The sequence below is a fragment of the Protomyctophum bolini genome, assembly GCF_963924005.1.
Source record: "Protomyctophum bolini genome assembly, chromosome: 13".
NCBI lineage: Eukaryota > Metazoa > Chordata > Actinopteri > Myctophiformes > Myctophidae > Protomyctophum > Protomyctophum bolini.
In genome coordinates, this window is record NC_137874.1 from 17,766,116 (window position 1) to 17,787,366 (window position 21,251).

The 21,251-nt window shown below is 41.3% G+C and overlaps 1 protein-coding gene across 2 annotated transcripts in view; it reads left to right on the forward strand.

Annotated features, from left to right (window-relative positions):
• Positions 1-368: 368 nt before the first annotated feature.
• alcama (activated leukocyte cell adhesion molecule a) overlaps positions 369-21,251 on the forward strand; it is a 74,398-nt gene continuing 53,515 nt past the window's right edge. For both annotated transcript variants that reach the window (XM_080780015.1, XM_080780016.1), the window contains exon 1: positions 369-725. In XM_080780015.1, coding sequence (XP_080636141.1) covers positions 665-725 — 61 coding nt within the window. In that variant the 5' untranslated portion in view covers positions 369-664. The remainder of the gene's footprint in view (positions 726-21,251) is intronic.

Consider the following 21,251-nt stretch of genomic DNA (forward strand, 5'->3'; position numbering starts at 1 on the left):
CACCAGTGTCCTGCTCCTGCTAAATTTACACGGTGTCTCTGTGTGTGTGTGTGTGTGTGTGTGTGTGTGTGTGTGCGTGCGTGCGTGTGTGTGTCCGCGCCTTAAAACAGACGAAGTTTTACAAGCTTGTAAAACGTGAGCTTGTAGATCGACACGTCGATTTACAAGCTCACGGCTTTGCAAGCCATGGCTTGCCTTTGCATTTCGGCCGGGTGGGACACCGTTGTACGTGCAAAGTGTAAAATAAAACCAGGCTGTTTTTTTTTACTGCAGGCGATGCTCGCTTGAAGGTGGGGCAAAAGGCGGAGTTAGCGACCGACATCCACCCCCCCCGGCGAGAAGATTCCTCTCTCTGCTTACATGCGCAGCACTACACACATATCCACATGCGTTTTCACCTTAGCTGCCACGCGCGCGCACACACATACACTCACACACACACACGGACAGACACACACAGACAGACAGACAGGCAGGCGCTTGAAGATTGTACAACTTTTTTGTGAAGTTTTTCACCCCCCTAGCTTTCTTACATTACACCAACCTGCGACTACGAGTAACGAACTATTCCGGACAATTCTTCTGTTACAACGATATAGATCTACCTCAGAGTCTCCTCTCTGCGACCACAGGTGTCCAAAAAGAACTCATTGATTTCGGGAGGATGGATTCGTCTGCTTTCCTGTTGATTGCCCTCGTCGTCAGCACTGGGATGCTTCGTCAAGGTATGTTTATGTTTACTACTATCACTATGTAGTAAACAAGGGCAACACAGACACAGAGTGACATTTATTACAATTAAAGTAGGCTATACTACACAGTACACAATATCATTCCTTTCCAGAATTCCAGTCACGGCAACCTTTACACAGCGACACGCTGGATTACCTGTAACCGTATACCCCCCACGCAGATAATGATTTTCCGCATTACGAACAAGAACAACTTGGCCCTAACATGAATGAATGACACCTGAACTGACGTTATCCAATTTCAATTCAATTCATATGAGCTGTATTGGCATACGTTTACATTGAACATTGCCCAAAGCGAGTGTCAGAATATAATAAAAACTGTCCAACGGCACCAGCTGCTGTGCTGTGCCACCACTCCAAGTTGGCTTTCGGTTTGTGACTCGGCTGTAGTATCGTCCATGCCATAAATACCTGAGTCTTATCCTCCAACTAGTGTCATTTAGTTTACTACACGACACGTCCTCGACTGGTTATCTGGATGGTGTTGAATTTAAACGATGCGAGTCGTCACTGACTCTTCGGGACTCAGACTCAAGAGAGCAATTACGCACGAGGTGGTGGTCCATTGACTCCATTCCATAACGCCATTATCATCATCATGCTGTTTGTGAGCAGGGACCGTTGGGGCGACATGATTTTAATTCGGAATAACTTTTTGCACAGTCTAATCCTTTCTCATCATGCGCACACACACCCCCTTCCACATTTCCCCGCTTGGCATGGAGGATGGAGCAGCAGCGCAATTATGGAGCTATTTAGAACCCCACTGTTAAGATGCTACTGCCAGCAGGTCATTTGGTTGTAATTAGGGATGTAATTGTTTAATGCGCAATTGAGGTAGACACTAGGCAGCCCTACCTATGCCTGCAATACCAACGTGTGAGCGTGTGTGTGTGTGTGTGTGTGTGTGGGTGCGTTTATCTGCCATATAGAATTAACACTGTGTAGACTTCTCTGCCCTCAGACATAAACAAATACATACACATAACAGGTTACTCTAGTAATTAACACCTTTTTCTTTTCTTTGTTAAGAGCTAAAACCATTTTACCATCAAAGGTGGGGCTTTGTCCTGTGCCACATTAACATACAATAATATCTCTATGGTAAAATCTCAACATTTCTTTCTTTAGTTTTTCTGCCTGGGGGTGAGGCGAGGGTTGTATTGCTGCTGCTGGGGCAGAACTCCTATTTTCCCCAGTTCTTATCTTTGGAGCGGTGTGTCTGTCTGTCATTCGATGTCTCTTGCTGTTCACAGAGCTGCTTTTTGTCAGGATGGCTGAAGGGCAGGCTGTCTGTCTGGCCAGCGGGGTGGTGGCCCATACCTCACATTATTTGATCTTATCCGGCCTGTCCCTGTTCACTGACCCATGGGAGGTGGGCACAACTGGGCTGTTTTGGTTCATTTAATGCTGAAATCAATATTCATCCCCAAACCGAGGACAGATAGACACAGTGGTTGAAGTTGGTATTAAGTGCGATATGTGGGATTCCCCACATCAAAGCAGAGGTACTTTCAAAGGAATTCAAAATATGATCTTAAAAGTAATAGGTTTGTTCTACTGGCTGACACGAGGCAGGCTATGCCATTAATGCTCTTGAAAATGTTGATAACTGAACGTGCAAAAATGCCAACCCCTCCTTCTCTAGGTAGTGGTGTTGTTGTACTGGTCAAATAATAGGCTCATTTACAGTGCTTACGCATCATTCAGAGGGTAGACTATATCCCAGGAGGAGTGTTTGCCACAATGAGTCATGTGAGCAACGTTGCTTTTCCTTGAAACGTTACCCATTTTGCAATGCTTGGAATGCTAGAATTCTGTTAAATATGACTAATGTATCAATAAACAGCCTACCAGGGCTGGGGCATACTACTACAAAAGTAGTTTTGCTGCATCTAGACTACATAACATTGTGTGAACCATAATGGCGCTAATGAAATGGGATGACAGAAACAGCTTCATGACTTTGTGCAATAATGCAACACAAGAATGGGGTGAGGCTGGCCTGTTCAACTGTGAACTATTACATGAATTTGTATTGAGGTGTAGTTCTCACTGATAACTAAAGCCCATTACAAATGTCTCATTGTCTCAGCATGTCTCATTTAACTTAACAAAAACCTTCAGGACATAGCCACTCCGGTTGAAATGTTGGCATATCACTTATATTAATATGACAGGCATGACAGTGGACGACCCAATTAAGCATTACACTTGTTTACAAGAGGGTCCACCATGTTCAATTCATCAAAACATTTAGAGACTACTATATAGTCTTCTATATAGTCAAAGAACAGAACAGGAATTCATCATAAAGGAGGGGAAAAGGGGGGGGGGGGGGGATTCAGATCTTTCGGGGGCCAGTTTCGAATTGCAGCCGTCCATAGGTGCCCTTTGAGAGCGGTTTTGAAGGAGTCAAGGGATTCGCATGTCTTAATGACTGTTGGTAGGGCGTTCCACATTTTGGTGGCATAGGAGCGAAAATAATTTAGTCCCTTGTTTGTGCCGAATCTGGGTTGTACATGGTTCGTTGCACTCCCTCTGGTGTTGTGGGTGTGGACTTCGTTAACATTAAGGAAGTATCTAGACAGGTACATGGGTATCTTGGTGGTGTATCGAATCATGTGGACCAGACCCATTGCAAGATGCTGTACTCTGTCGTCGGCCCTAAGCCATTCCAGCCTGTAAAAGTGGGCAGGGGTGAGGTGGGTTCGGGGGTGAGGCCAAGTAGGAGCCTGACCAGTTTGTTTTGGGAAGTCTGGAGCCTAGTTTTAAGGGCCTTTGAGGTGCTGTGGCTGAGGTGCATGCATAGTAAAAAAAAAGCTCAAATGTCTTCCTGGAAAAATAACATCAATCACAGTACTTTAGTAAGCAGCAGTCATTGCATTGTTAAAATGCATGGATCTTTAATTATGCACCCCCTAAAGTCATCCATTCACATTAAATAAATTGACTTAAGATTGTTAGCCAGCCAGCCAGACAAGAGGGTGTGACATGCTGTTCGTACTTCAAATTACTTTAGCCCGGGGACGAGCATGTAATACTATCTACATTTGCCCAGACAAGTGAAATAGCCTCTCTTTTTCTGGAGGGAAAATACCTTTGGACAGGGTTGGGGGTGAATCCTGCTGTCACTCTAAGAAGTATGAGGGTACTCTGGGTATGTGGCCTCTGAACGTGGGGGTGAAGCTGGAAATCCTGGGGCCCCTGACACCTGGGCTCCTGGGCCCCATAATAGTATTAGGCAGTTAAACTGACATATAAAACATTAGGGGTGCGCCGAAAGCACCTTTTCAAGCCCCAGTGTCAGTGCTTTATTTTTGAGAACTCATACTGAATACAAGCATACATGTGCTTGTTTATTTATTTATCTATCTTTGCAGGTTTTATGTACATATTACATGTAATAATGTTCAAAGCAGGATTCTGCCCCTTAGCAGAAACTAAAATGACACTACCCAGTCATTACTTACTTATGCCTAGTCCGTCCCTCTGGGTTATGGGAACTAAACAACCGACACATGGCCCGCATCCCTCCAGGTTATGGGATCAATGTCACTAAGAAACACGCAGCCCTCCCTTCAGGTTATGGGAACGACATCACTTGTAAACACAGCTCTCTGTTCGTTGTTTTTGCTGGCAATGAGCGACTACATACTACACAGTACACCTTTTAAAATACTAGTCCAAAATCAACATTTTGAGAACACAAGGAACTGACGCATTCAATAAAAAAGAGGTTCTTTCCACCAGCGAGCTTCACCGATGCCAAATATTTTAGCCTGGTATCTCTGGCGTGTTCCAGGGCCCCTGTCCAGATTTCGGCCCTCTGAATCATTCAGGGGCCCCCATATGGCGCCCCTGTCTGAAGGCTAGCTCTACCTTCAACTTCCACAACCTCAGTAGCTTATGCTCTGAAAGGTCAAAGTCTTGTTTGAAGCCACCTTAATCATTCTGTCAGATGGCTTTAGTTTGATCTCCTATTCAACAAGAGCTGGAAATCTAACACGCGGAACTGACTAGTTATGTCATGTTAATAGCATTGAATTATGTTATATGAAGTCATTTTGAAGCAGTAGCAATGCTACTGCTGTGGTAATCCAATATTTTAATTTCACTCCCAGAGGCCCCTCACTGCTGTGTTCAGCAAGCAGCCTTGACAATGAAAATGGTGATCTCTGTAATTAATTCAATGCTTCTGCATAAAAATACCAAATGTACCTGCCATACATTAAATAATGGTACTGTACACAAGGAGGCTGAAATGCTGACATGTTTAATTCATTCATCTAGATTCATTCATCCTAGAAATGCAAAATATCAGCGAGCTGCGCATTCTCCACATTGGTTCATCAGGTTATGCTGCCAATATACTGTACATACTGTACAACAAGAACCCCAAAAGGAAGAGGTAAAAAATACCAAAAGGGGTTCCCGTCAGAATGGGGGGAAACAAAATGAAAGAAATAAATCAAATGTCAATAGCATACAGGGGAAAGGGATGATGGGAAGAACAAAAGACAAGAGATTGAGGAAAAAATACAGTGATTCTAAAATATATACAGTATGGTCCTTTGCTCTGTGCAGGATCAGCTTTCCCAGGGACACAGCGAGAGCATGGACAGTGTGTCTAATGCAGGGGCCTCACTTGGGGGTACCACCTTGTAGCTTGGTCAGGGTCAGAGACCTTTTGCCTTGCTATTCTCTTCCCTGTGAAAATGTATTCAGTGACCAACAATACTCGAAAGCAATATTACAAAAACGAAAATAGAATGTGAATGAGGTCATAGGCTAAGGCTATCTCTCTCTGTCTCGCACACATGCATGCACGCACGCACGCACACACACACACACACACACACACACACACACACACACACACACACACACACACACACACACACACACACACACCCCTCATCACTTTCACAGAGTAAAATCCTCGATAAACTTAAATTAACACTCAGGACTTTACTGTGCACATGAAGCAGGGCATAACTCAACAGTAGCAGCAGTGCACTTCGATGTTGTGGGGGGCGAAAGTGCCAGACATTTACTGTGTAGTGGTGGTGGTGATGTCATGGCGAAACTCATTTCACTGCCCAGGAAAGCGTGACAGTATCAAAGCAGGAAGTTAAATGTGATGTTTGCCCAAGTCTCAGCGGGGGAGCCCAGGCTTTGTTTAATGTGCAGGAAAATTAAAATTCAGTGAAGTCCACCTTGCCAAGAAGAAACTCCCAGGGGACGCGCCGACAGAGTCAGGCAGCTCTGAATAACGGCAGGGAAATGGCTTGTGTTATCTTGCCTCTGCTTTCTGATTTGCAGACTCAATTGTTTATACGCCAAAATGGTCCCAACCAATAACTTAAAAATTAAAATAAGGATTTTTTCCTTTTTATGAAATCTACCTCATACTTCTTTCCCCCACGCAATTTCTTTGATTAACATAATTTATTCATTGTTGAATTGAAACTGTTCAGCGGGACTGTGTTTTTCTGGTTAATTGTTTCCCCTACTACTGCATTCAGCTCTGGGACTGTTTTTATTATATTATATACTGTATATTTTCTTCCAAGTCCAACTTTAATATTATTTTCATGAGTTTTCTGTTTTCAGATAAATTAGACAATATTCCATTGAGATTAACAGGGAAATAATGTGTGCATGTGTGTGTGCGTGCGTGTTTGGGGTGTGGCATCATGTAACCGAGACCACTAATTGAACATGAAAGCCTGAGGTTGTAGATTTGCTATTTCTGGGGCGTGAAAATGTGGTGCAAATCTTTGAATATATATTCTTTCAGAGCGAACATTTTTAACTCAAAGCTTCCAGGGGTCCTTGGAACAACATAATTTCAGGTGGGGGTCGGCGGCCAATTACATATATTTTTGGGGGTCCTTGACATGAAAATGTTTGAGAACGACTGACATAGAAACATGGGTTTTTCAGAAAACTGTTATGATTTAGAAGGCATTTGTAGAATCGTCCTCAGGTCTAAATGGGAGTAATTCCAGATTTGCCAAAATGGGACCTGCTTGTCTGACCTGCTTGACTTCTAGGAAAGCTACACCCTTACAGTATAGCACCTTCAAATCACTCTCGTCGCGTTTTAAAATGTATTAAAATATGAAATCAATATATATTGAGTACAAAACAGATAGCGTGCCTTTTTATTTGAGTGGTGATGGTAGTGTACACACAGACATGTCACATAAAGTCACATAAAGCAGAGATGAGCAGTGGCAGAATCTGTCAAATAAGCTTTAAATGAGATATGCTGGGTTTATTTTGTGTGTGGGTGTGCATGCAAGTGTGAGTTATTTATTCAGAAGCTTCTGCAGGTGGTTCATGGCGTGTGTAGTTTCAAAGCCATATTGATATCTCAGATCCTTGTTTACTTGTCTCTTTTGCTCCTTACTCCTCACCAGTAATTCAGAGCCAAAATAAATAGTCACAGCTGGAGTCGGATGCATTGAGATGATTTTGTTTTAATTAGCGAAAACTGAAAAGATGACAATGTTTATGACTTGCAGAATTAATTATAAATAATTGCACATTATGATGTTTCAGCCACATACAGGAAATGCAGTACCTTTCTCTATTTCCTGCATATGGCTGAACATGATTGTGCTAATAATATGAGATTACTGCATCAAACATATTACCATGGTATGACTAAACAAATCTAATGTAATTGAAATGTAATATTTACAATAAGAATGGGTTAGGATTTGAATGTAAACTTTCCACATTTTAGGTTCATTTGATGCATATATTGACATTTCTAGAACAACAGGTCCATCTGAAATCAGTTACATTAACCACTTTCAATGTGACGTCAAAACAAATTTCTTGGTATGCCACCATGACTAAATGTGAAGATCATAGCTAGTGATTTGAATAACTCCAGCCTAATGACTCAAACAGTTTTTTATCTCCGCTAGGCCAGAGTCCGGAAGTGGAGATTATGTTTTCTTTGGGGTGTACTGTGCATGAGTGCTTTTTTGTTTTGTTTTTTTGCTTTGTTCCAATTATATTCTTTTCTGTTCCTGAGTAAGTAGGCAGCCAGCCTGCCAGAGGTGTCTTCAGGGATGAGACACCTGCCTCCAATCATCCTCAGGAGCCTATTTAAGCAGGCCGGCCAGAGTCACTTTCTCTCCCCTGATCATCAATCATTCATTGATCCTCGCTCTGGGTACGCAGAGGTCCTGGGTTCAGGTCCGGGATAAGCCCCCATTTTCATCATGAACTTGGTTGTAGTTCATAACAAAAATATGGGAGACCACAGTCAAGAAATAATGCAGATAAATTGTCTAACAAACTATAAATAGCTATACATAAATCACAAGGTCAGTCAGTCAGTCACTGTACACCTCATACAAAAGAACATAATCACAGCCTGTGTGTGTGTGTGTGTGTGTGTGTGTGTGTGTGTGTGTGTGTGTGTGTGTGCGTGCGTGAATCTGGAGCTAGTCTAGCAAACATGCTGCATTGCTGCCAGTAGGTAACACTTGGACTTGGTGATAAATGTTGCCTATAGTTGTGTAGTTTAGTGGGAGGGGATTTGATTATTTGTACCAAAATACATATCATTAACGCATCATCTAGTCAGCCTCAAATTTAAATTGCATGTTGAGGGGCCTCTATAGAGTGCACCTGTTAGAGCGCGTTCACGCCTGTCCATACATAGGCGCACTATTTCAATTTTTGTAGAAACCATTTCCAGCCCATGACTTGCATAGCCCTGGGTAGGCCATCCAGCCTGACAGTAGCCTGGGCACCATTTCATTTCGGTATATGATCCGGGCTGGAGCCGGATGATATGCTTACGTCATGCTGTAGGCAATGGTTTGCCTACAACAAACCGGAAGCTGTTTGTTGCTTCCTGTTTGCATAAAAGCAATAAAAGCTCTCGTAAGCGAGAGCTTTTATTGAGAGGGAAAAGGAAGTTGTCGCCGCCTGTTCATCCTGTCTTATGACTACAAAACAATACTACAACATGACGTAACCACATCATCCGGCCCCAGCTCGGATCATACAGACTTTTGAAACAGAGACCAGGCTTTCCTCCGAGGCGGTGGAAAGCCTGGTGAGGCGAGGTTAGCCTGACGGAGAGCCCCTTTCCAGTTGACTATGTGCTACCAGCCAACTATTATGTAAGTGAGTGTTGACTGTTGTGTGCATACACTGGCACTGAAAATGTAAATTAAACCAATTATTTGTTGATTGACTGAGGCACGTTAGTGGTGCAACCAATGCAGCTGTCTTGGTGATAAGCATTAGGTGCTAAGCCAACTTAGCCAAGCCAAATAGCATTAAAGGTGTCTTTAATAGCTTGCTCATTAACTTTAAGTACATGTAAAAGATGCAGCTATGAATGATTTGCCTGAAATCGTTCAGTTCACGGGACATCTTGGCCTCTCTCTCCGCCCCCAACCAACCCTTGACCCTGACCCAAATTGCTAGTCATAGTGATTTTGCTGCATAATGTAAACCAGTTGTTCTCAGCTTTGGTCCTGGTGAGCCACACTACTGCCAGACCTCTGTTCATCATGCAGTGTCCAGTTTACCAGGTGTTGCCTAAATGTGGAGTGGACAGCTGGAATTAAAACCAGCGGGACATCAGCTGTGTATACATGAGCCGAGAATCACTGATGTTGTTAACATTATGATTACATAAAGCATTTACCTATAGGCTTATGACCAGAATTTTCATTATACATTTCCCCCCAAGCAAATTGTTTTTTAGAGATGATTCTAGTACTATTTTGTAAACTATAGAGATAATACACTAGCTTTCTTCTGTTACACAGAAGTACATTATGGTACCATCTAACAAAAGTACCCTTTCACTCTTAAATGAACTGTCTTTTGCAGAAGCTTAATGTTTGTATTAGATGGTGAAACTCTCATAGGAACATGTCAGTGCTCACTCAAAGGAAAAAAGATCAATAGCCATGAATGTTATCTTAAGTGGACAAGACTGCTATTATGGAAAACAACAAAAGCAGTGGTTATACTTGTAGCCTTAGATGCCAATTAACCAGAAGGCTGCAGGCTTTTTAAAGTACCGGTAATGTGAAGAGAGAGAAAAATATCTCTATTGCCAACTTTAATTGAGATGCCTAAAAAAAAAAAGTTACATATGGCTCAGGAGAGCTCTGTATTCAGGCCCTTAGCATTGACTGTTTAAGCACCAAATAAATTTCTTGAATAGGTACCCTATATGCACATGTGGGGGCATGACTCAGTAGCTTACCATCATGAGCTACTGTTTTCCTATGAATATAAGACAGTGGGAAGGGAGCTGGACAAAACAATTTGCTGAAAAGTGCTATGGTGTAGACTAGCATATCTGAATTAACCTATATCATAGCCATTGACTGGATGCCGGTGCACAAATTAACCCTGACAAGGACTGAAAGGTGCACCAATGTGAAATATAGTCTTCCAACTGGACACACTTAATGGAATTTCTTTGTGGCTGCAATTAGAAGCTTCTGCGCTAAAATTGAGTTATGTAAGCTAATGTCTCACGCTGCGAGAACAGTTCCACTCTCCCCCACCCCGCATTGTTAACCTTTGATACAGATTTCCTGCTGAAAGGCAGGAAAAAAGTTGCCAATAGTATATCATCCCAAATCTGATTCCCTTTTCGGGCCATTCAGAACAACTGTGACATTCACAAAGACACACACATCCACTCTCTGCACAGTAACTCAATTCTGATCAATGTCGTCCCTTTCTTTGACCACATGAACCCTAACGTCCAAATTCTTGGCATGTCATGATAGGGGAACATTCAGTGTTGTGAGCTTGTTGATTGGCTATTTTCACAGAAGAGATTTAGTGTAGAGTGGGAAAACTAGGGGACCATGTATATACCTCTGGGTGACCTCTGTCAGCAAAGTATATAGAGTTTAAGTACTGGTTAATTAATCATTCCTCACTGACCATGCTATTAGCACACAAACACTATGCTGAATGTCCATAAAGCAGCAAGAGCAGTGTATCCTACACACTGAGCTATAGTGTTACACTGTGCGCGTGCGTGTGTGTGTGTGTGTGTGTGTGTGTGTGTGCGACAGTGCGTGCGAATACTAGGTGGGTTAGAAGTATGCTTGAGGGCAGAGGGCATAGTGTGCACGCGCACGCACGCACGCACACAGAAGGGGATGTGGGGTGTGTGTTATGACTTTAGCCCTCCTGGAAGAGAATAGTGGCTGACAACATGGGCGCTAGTAGACAGGAAAATGGGTCATGTTGACATTGCTTGCTACATTTAATTGGTATCTCCCGGTGCCTTCACAAAGCAAGTATTCACTATTCATCCCGGGTTTTCCCCTGAAGGTCGTTGATGCCCGATGAAATCTATACAGTAACAGTTGTACATCACTGTGTGCGTGTCCGGCTCAAATGTCCATCTCTTGCTGTATGTGTCATCGAAAAATGTTGTAGGACTAGACTTTGACAGCAATGATGTGCAGAAGTGCAACATTGTAGTTGTTCGGTTTGTCTTGGAAAAGAACAGCACACAGTCAAATCATGAGTGCTAATTTAATCCTAAAACTGTACAAAAGTAACCAAATAGACCTGTAATTTGCACACTCTCAGAGTTAAATTAATACTTAGGATTTTACAGTGCAATGTGTGTTTTGGAGTCTGTACGGAAGAGCTAAATGCTCTTCTGAAGACTGGAATGGAAATTGAAAATCCAATTTTGTGTCCTCTTAATGAGAATTTTGCTACTGAGAATAATGATGAATGGTTTCTGCTCCTTCTGTTCTTGTGACATGCAGGCGTTCTTGTGTTGGAGCATAAAAAAGAGACAGGATTTTCTTCACCGGCTGATTACACAGCTATTGCCAAAACCACAGGGAGCAGGCAGCATCCAGCATCCATATATTGTGTAGATCTTTTTTTACACATTTTCCCCAAGTCTTAGAGCACAACCAAATCAAAAGCAAAAAAGGGACTGCAACTTACTAGGCATGCCTTTCGAGTTTCAAAACTGCCCACCAAAGTTTTTTTTTTATGATGAAGGGGAAAAAGCGACAACAAGTAGGTCAAGGGAAGAAAAGGTAAAAGTAACTTATGTTGTATTTTACAAGGGCAGTATAAATCACCCTCTGTTGGCTGCTTGACCATGGCTGAATGATAAACACATCTACCTGCTTGATGTAAAGGGCTACTTAAGTTTTGGGGCGGGAGGTGGATTGCCGCATAAACATTCGTCTCCTCGCTTCCAAAGTGATAAATATTTCCACTCCTTCTCAGGGAGTCAGGATTGGTTGGAAGCAGTGGTGTCTATATGTCATGGTGGTAATGAAACATTCAGATGCACAAAGCCGCTCGTTTTCTCTGTTTACTTACTGCAGTCTCCACAGTTAGATGAGTACAGAAAAATGTAACCTTAGGCTGTGTTTGGAGGAACGTTTATAAAACATTTAATTTAATTAGGTACTGGCTTATTGTTGTCTAGACAAAAACGAAAAAGCAGCAGCAGCGAGAACCAGGCCACACATAAAGAGTCCATGGCCGACAATATATACCGGTACATAAATGGTTTTTTTAAAAGATTTGTTTTTGGCTTCTCTGTCTTTATTGATAGTATCAAGTGAAGATAGACAGGAAAGAGGGAGAGAGAGAAGGGGAGAGACCCGCAGCAAAGGTCATCATGAACAGGGCGCGAACACGCAACGTGCCGTCAGGCCAAAGCCTATATGTACAGTGGCATGTGTCTGGGCCACTTGACAATAATAGTTAGGATACTATTTTTGAAATGGAAAAGCAGTATTATTATTATTATTATAGTCGGTGTGTGCTTGCCCTCCACCGTGTTCCATATTGAACATAACAAAAAATAAATGACCAAAAAATATAGCTCACGTTGTTTGTTGGAATTCATTATACCAACCGGAGGCTTGTGCTGCTCATGTTTATGCAGGCCATAAACATGAACATGAACATTTATTTTCTTTGCTTGACATCTAATGAGGGCAACCTGGTGACACCTCCAGAGCACGCAAGGGTGGATGGTAATCCTACAGCTTACACTGTGTGAAACCAGGGCTTTCAGGTTTAGAGCTGATTGCCACCTCTGAGATTCAGAAGTCTTCAGTGGTCGATGGTTCTTTTCATGTGACAATGGCAGTGGATCAGTAGTCCTTACCAGCAGCTGAGGTTTCAGTCCTGGGAATTTGGCCCAACCTTGTCCTAGAGTGGACCCAGCAGGAGCATAGAATTCATCCATTAAAAGGAGATTATCGCTGAAAGGCTGTGCTTTGAAGAAGTATATTATTCCTACACCCTAGGAGATTTATGCACGTTAGCGGACATTTACTACTGTACCCCACACAAAGGGGACTAAAAAATGAGTTTGGCCTCCCCCCTGGTGACAGACACTGAGGTATAGACATTCCAGGGAAAAGATGGGAAAAGGTGACCATGGCATTAATTTTAGGTGATTTCTCTGGTAATCATGGTACATTTTGTGGTTGCCAAAGTTCTGCTATACCGTCAAACCTTCAGTGTTCAGATTTTCAGTATTCCATCCCACGAAAGGGCTTATTTTTAAGTCACTGCAATACTAGCCTATAGGCTAGTATACACGCTATAAACTAGTGTAAAGAAGGAGAAAATTGCAAGTCTTTAAATGGTATTATCTTGAGCACATTCACTTATATTAGGCTGCTTGTAGTTCCACCACAGTGCAATCGATTTTCAGTCAACAGCGTACGCCCTCCTCATTATTTGGATTTGTGAGGGAGTAGGCTGAGGGGACTGTAAAGCCTGCCCTGTCTGCCCTACCATCAAAAATTAATTTGGCATTCTGTTTAAAAGACATCGTTATGCTGCAGCTGTTCTGTTTGTTCAGAAGGTCTGTGGTAATTGAGGAATTATTCATTTGAAGTGAGATACAGTATGACTCCAGCTGCGTGCTCATGTGTGTATAGTTTGTATACTGCCATGGGCATCGTCTCTGTTTTCTTCCTTTCCCTGACTAGTCTGTATTTCTCTTAATTATTCTGTTTCACTCTGATATATCACAGAATGGTATTTTCATTTATGATAAGAAAATACCGGTGTATAAATAATTTTGTTTTTCAATCCTATAAGTTAAAGACTTGCATTCATCATTAGTGATACCATCCACTTGAGTTACAATGTACAAAACTAGCAATATGTCTTGACCTTCACGACAATACTCGTTCTTTTTAGCTTGTAGATCAGATACTATGTTTATTATTTTTGCAAAAAACACTGATTATGCAGACTTCAGTTTTGTGGACTTCTTTATATGTAGCCCTTGTTGGTCTAAAATCATCATCAGTCTACAGTTGTAATTTGTAAACCCATCTCAGATTTTCTGCTAAGTGGTGCAGTGCAAAATGTTTGGCTGCTTTCCCCTTTTCCTTTATTACCATTCATGTCACACTTTGAAGCAACAAGGGACGGGAGTGCAGAGGAAGAGAGGAGAAAATGCAAATGGAATCATAGATGATGGTTGATCTCCTCAAGCAGATGTTCTCCAAATCTCTTCTGTAATGCGTACCAAAATATCAGTTGAAATATATTTTTGCCTCATTGAATTATCTTTTTTCATCTGTAATTTTAATTCAAAATTATTCTTGTGGTTTATTTTTTCCCCTCAATATACCAAATATCTCTGCCAAAGAAATGCTGATCAAAAGCTCACTACACGTATCAGCACCATGAAGCATTGTGAGCTAGTAAATCGAGTATTTTCGCTGAATGTTCAGAATGGTCGGACACACTTGTGCCCCACTAGTGGTGAGTTGTAAGGATAGCGGTGTTGGTCGGTAGTCAGTGAGAGTGTGTGGTTCAAACCACTTTGGTGTGAACTGAGCGGTGCAACTATACATTTATAGTTATAGTTACTGTACTGTACTGTACTGTACTGTACTGTACTGTACTGTACTGTGCTGTGCTGTGCTGTGCTCTGTTCTGTAGTGTACTGTGCGGGGGTCCCAAGAACATCCAGACCCCCAGGAACGCCCAGGTTCCTCCAGGGCTCTGTAGTGTACTCTGTGCCACTTTACTCTGTGCTGTACTCTACTGGCCACTTTAGGCGTTGCAGCTGTCCGTGGTCAGACATAAATACGTTACAGACATAGGGACACACATAGCATGCGTATTGGAGCGGAGGCACCGCTCAAAAAGCAGCACAGCCTCTAGCTGTCTTTTAGACTCTTGTGTTTGTTGTTTTGAGCCTTTGTGTATTCTGTTGATTTGTATAGAAATCATTTCAGTGTAGACGGCGCAATTTCAGATGTAGCCTATGTCAGACAAAAAGACCGGCCTTAGGCAACGTGAAGGAGTATGATCAATTGCCAGTGATTCTGGCATTCATCACCAGCCCTGACAGCCAACTATAATTATAATAATGGAGACGGTCCAATGCTTTAGCGTCAGTACCGGTATTATATGATTATTATATGATTGGATTCCTTAACATGCGCACTATTTTATACACGTGATGTTCAATTACAAACTGTTCAATTTAGCCCATAATGCAATGATAAAACACCTGCCTGCGGCTTAGAGTAGTAAGTATTCTAACACATTATCTGTGATTGTGATAAATAGGCTTAATTTTAGTTTACTGTGCCTTTCCCAGCCACCTTTATTAATTTCATTATTAGTCAGTAGTACACATCACCAACAGATTGTAGAATTCACTATCAATTAAGTAGTCTACAGTTACACTATTTATAAGACTTATTTTCTTTTGTGTTTCACCACTGACTGACCAAACCATGTAACAATTAACCAATTGTTCTGTTCATAGATCCTTTCTTAACACATAAATAACAGTGTTAAAGTTCTAACTTTCATCTATGATTCATGTCTGAGTGCGAGGATGACTTTTGACTTGTAAAGATGACTTACACAGTACTGCTTTTGTAATACAATCCTGGGCGAGAACAAAGCACATGAAGGCTAGGCAAGTTGGTACAATAAGCTGATGTCTTCTGCTGAAGACAGCAGCATTAAGGTCTAATTTTATCCTCTTGACTGGATGGGAACCACATGAAGCTGAACTACTTTAGCTCCTTATTGAGGAAATACCAGGGGGGATCTCCTGTTCATCTCTCAGTCAGTGATAACACCAAACACTACCATGCACTCTTTCAAGATAGTGCTCAGGTATTTGAAACTGGACTGTCCTCTTTACTTGAAAATACACCCTTAACTCACAAGAAATGCACAGGAGTCGCAATTGTTGTTGACTCGTACATTTCTCTTCTCCAACACAGAACCTTTCTTCCTTAGTGAAAGCTTTAACAAGGCTATTTTCCCTTCCAAACTGTGTTTTCCACTGATAACAAAAGCAGACTGGGTGTTTTTTTTCCAAGACACTGGAGAAAACTAGGCTATATTTCACCCCACCTGCTACAGGGATGCAGTACATACTCTTGCAGTTACTGTACCTGATAATGAGACTGGTCGTTAGTATGTTTTTCTGTATGCTAACGTGGCAGACTTCAGAAAAAATGGCTTCCTATTCATCATCTAAAAGACCACAATACACGGTTGTTTTCATCAACTCGTTTATGGGTTTTGCTGGTCCATACTGACCTTCCCTTTTCTGTCTTTTGTCAATCTGGTTTGTCATTCTCTAATAGCGTTGCTCACTGTATGAACTTTAACTCTGCATCTCCACTTCTCCTTTCTCATGCAGTCTAGTTTCAGTATAGTGCAACATTTATTTTCCACCGAGGAACGGAACAATGACCTGAACAAATGACCTCATCCAGAAAGAAAATACTGTTTGTTAGCGCGGAGTTTTTCAATTATGACCACTCGATCAGTATCTGTATTCTGTTGTGAGAGTCTCAGAGCGAGTGTGTGTGTGTGTGTGTGTGTGTGTGTGTGTGTGTGTGTGTGTGTGTGTGTGTGTGTGTGTGTGTGTGTGTGTGTGTGTGCACAATACAATTTACCTACAGTATCTGCTTTAGACTGCTTATACAATGTTAGGAGCATCTACAGTGCAAATGAGTTGGGTGTCTCAATAGATCAGGTTTCAGATAGCACACGGTTTACTAGTGCTTGTAGGCATTATGCAGAGAGGATTTAAAGGAGTCAACTTTGGCTCTAGGGAAGGTTAGGGTCAGTTTCAGTCATCCATCACATTTTATTGTTCACATTTTTCATTACTTAAGTTGCCAGAGACTATTTGTTTTAATGATTAGGAAGTCATAAAAGAATAACATCCCGAAAGCCATGCCAAGACAGAATACATTGTTAAGACTCAATAATATGACCGTTTTTGATACTATGATGGTAATTGTTTCAGAGTATTTGTTTTGAAATGTTTTTGATCTGAATTGCTGTCACGTCTTGTTTTTAACTCTGGAGTTCTGAATCACGCGTCTGCACAAAAAGGTACCCTCAGGTACTAATAAAGAAACCTTGAAAAACCTTAAAACTGTGTGATGTACAAATAAGCACCAAGGAGATGATTATTCCCAACCCCCGCACTCCCATATCTGTAACTTAAAGAGATGCTTTGAAGTTGCTTGTAGCTGCAAAGGGCTTTGTTTTGATTAATTTAGTTGTTCCTTTACAAATCAAATGTTTATTGCCCCAAAGAGCTTAGCATTGTCATATCCATCAGGCTAATGCGGATGCAAATCATGCTGTTTTATAGCACATTATACCCTTTTACATACCTGTTTGGCCATAATCCTCAGTTTTAAAGTGGGAGATAGATATACAGTAGTGGGACGGAGGGGGCAATTAAGACGCACGTTAGATGTATTTAAGTAGTAAGACAGAGGGTGCACAAGTTGAAGTTGAAGTAGGACAGTATGTTCTTTGTGCATTTAAACTGGAGTCTCCAAAAGGGTTTTTATGTCAAGCTAAATCTCGCAGAGGCCTTAAGGGCCTGATTAAGAACGAAATCTCTCACTGACTGCTGGAGGGCAGAGTTCCAGTTGTTTGCGGGAAGACCATGCAGCCTTGTGTGCTGTAACGTAAGGGAATCCCTGTGGGCGTGTACCTCACCAACAGTGATGCAGATTGTATGCCCTGCCCTGAACAATTAGCACAAGTCTGTGGTACTTGATATTTTAATGAGACTATTACATACTGTAGGCCTTAACCAGTTACAACTGGGAACACGTCTGCACTGCATACGTTAAGAAAACTAAGAAAACTCTTAGGATTTAGAAGGCACATGGTTGCTGTCGGGCAGAAACATCTCCATATTCTGCATCTTTGTGTTTTTTCATAAATTAATGACCTATTTGATACTATAGTGTATGAGCACTATGTACTTTTTTTAAATTGTGAAAATTAACAGTTTTGGATACAATGAGACTTCCACCACGATAGAGATGATTGTGCAATCGGCATTGGGTCTATTTGACTACTGGATGACAGTTCCAAAGGGTTATATGGATTTTGAAATTTATGTTAGCAGAATGATCATGGCAAACCAATTCTCCACAGTGCCATCTCATGGAAGACTGTATGCATCGTGACAGAAATTGTCATTATAAATGTAGAAATGTCCTGGGGGCAGTTCTATATAACATATTTATTAGTACAAAAGACTCCGGAGGTAAACTATGTGTTTCTAATCATCATAAAATGTCCCTAATTTCTGTTTTTTATTTATTAAGGAGCCTTAGCTGTGTTGGCCCTCGAGGCTTAGCTTGATCAAGGTGTATCAGATACCCTGCTTCGGTGCCTTGTTTTCACCCTTTGAAGTCTGAGGCGGATCGGGAAAGTAAAGGGTTGTCAGGATGTTAACTTTCCTCTTTGAGTTTAATGACCTAGAAATGTTTCCATATTTCTCTTTTCTTTTGAAGAACTCATTTGAAAGTACTGCATTTCCTTTAAACGGTCAAAGGGGAAGTCTTATCTTAAAGAATTCCTGGGGAATGTGATTCACAATGTCATCGCTTTCTTGCTATGGTCATACCTCATTCAGTTGATAGCTCTGAGACAGCTTAGTCCTTGTCTTGACATGGTTACGACTAACAGGCCATTTATTGCCTGGGTCTAAACCTTTGAATCCGCCCACTCCACTGAGTTGACTGATTATGGTCTGGCATCATGACATGAACCAGCGGTTTCTCGCTTGAAAATAAGCCATTATCCAATGAGCGCCACGGGGGGGACTAAATGATTAGCCAATCAGAGCCACAGGCGGGACTAACACCATTTTCAAGCCGTTGTAAAGTTTGTCAAGCATCGTGAAACCAGGGAGGAGTAAAAACTAAAATGACAAGATAGACCCCGCTATTGAAGCTGTTCTAAATCGATTAAAAGTACCAATTACTTTGAAATCCAAACTGCATTTTGGCTTTGAAGTATATATATATTTTTCAAAGTAGATTTTTGCGTCGCATGGCTTTTGATTGGATACTTTTACTTTAGCAGTTCGCAGGGAAAAAAAGCACAGGAAAGTACAGTTCAATACAAGGTCTGCTAAAGGCACACAACTATAGTCCAGTTTTCGATGAAGAGGTGACCACCGAAGACTACAACATGATGTCACGCCGCGGTGGTCACCGCTCACACAACACATCTGTTTTTACTAACCACCCGTTAAAAACCACTGTTTTTACTTGGTTTAGGACGGTCACCTAAACCAACGAAAGCCTATGGCTTGTTTCCATTGGGGTCCTTCACACTCAATTGATCAAAACATTGAATGACATGTACAAATATACAAAAACCATAATTTAACATCATTTAAAAAGCAAACGGTCAGATTTAGCGTCAAGGTCAGATTTAGGTGGTCTCCGTCTCGTGTAGCCAGACAACTATTCCACAATCTCCGAATGCTATATAGAGTCTGGAACTACACCTCCCGAAATCCAAGTAATCAGTTTGTCATTTCAGTTCACAAAATATATTTTAAGCTTATCTTCTGCTAAGCAGCAAGCTATAGATGCATAGATGATTTCTATTTATATTGGGATAATTATGCACAACTGTAAAGATGAAACGGGGAGGAGGCTCCACTTCCGCTTTATATTTTACTCGTGAAGTTGTGATAGAGCGTCCGTTGCTCCAGACTGTATGACGGAAGCATTTGAAAATTGCGAGAAGCAACGGTCTGGCAAGACTAGGCGGTCTCTAGTGATTGGTTATACAACATTGAATTCACGTACTTCCCCCATGGAAATCGGTCAGAGTGGAGCCAATGTCAAGACTGAAGATGGAAATGGAGTGTAACGACTCGAGGCAAACAAACTCTGGCTAATTGTCCTTTCTACTTGTTATCAGGAGTTTAAAAATAGACCCTGTACCTGACAGAGACTGCCAGCACTTAAAGGAATAGTTCACCCTAAAATTATCTACTCACTCTCATGTCGTTATCATACAGGTGAAGATTATTTTGTCCACACAACCCACTGTGAGATTGCCAGTGCTACTACATACTGTAGCAGGTTCTGAAAAACAATTTAAGTCAATGGTGACCATTTATTTATAGTTGCAAAAAGTGGGGAAATTTCCATAAAAGTATACTCCAGACAGCTCATATACCATAATCCAATTCTGAAGACAAACAATCATGCTGTGAGTGGAACATTATCACTACACTATTATTTAGCACAGTCAATCTTCTCCATGTACATGTTTTTAGCGTTATTGGTGTGTAAACATTTTCAAAAACAAGAAAGATTTGCAAGATTAGCTCTGCTAATGGTGTAATGAATTATGCAGCTCTAGTTCAAGACCCTGCAAGAAGGGTGGCCCAGGCAGTCTGTGTTGGAAAACCTTATGCGTTTTCTTAACTTAAATCCATATCCAACCTGTTGGGGGGGGGGGGGGGGAAGTGGAAACGTTTGAGACCTATAGTACCCATTCAGTTTCCCTTGTCTCACCTGAGGGATGGTAGAAAATAGGTTAGCGTTAAGGTCCTTGCAGACTTTCTTTTTAAGCCGGCGGAAAAACACTGCTAAAAGTATGTTATTTTCTTTTTTTTTCATTTTTTCCTTTTTTTTTTCTTTTTTCCCCCAACTTAAATTTTATTCATTTTTCATGAACAGAAATTACATACAAGGACATACAGAAAGCAAAAAGACAAACAATCGAACATTACAATACGTGTTGCCAACTCAGTAAATAAAAAGTAAAAACAGTAGATAAATGTTTGTAGGAGATCACACACAGACAGGATAATAGTAAAATGAAAACATTATGTGAGCGTACGCGTACATATATACACACACACACACACACACACACACACACACACTCACTCACACACTTACATCCCCACACACCCTCACAGTCATACATACACCCACATACAATAATATTGGACAGTAAAATACCGTATATAAAGAAAATAAATAACATTAGTTACCATCCCATCTATGGGGTCACCTTCTAGAAATATAAGCATATCGTAAACATGAGTACCGTATTTGTGTCAAGGATTCAAGGATCTTATCTTTTGTTTACATTCAAAAGTATGTTCTTTTCAGTACAAAAACACGTGCATTGTTC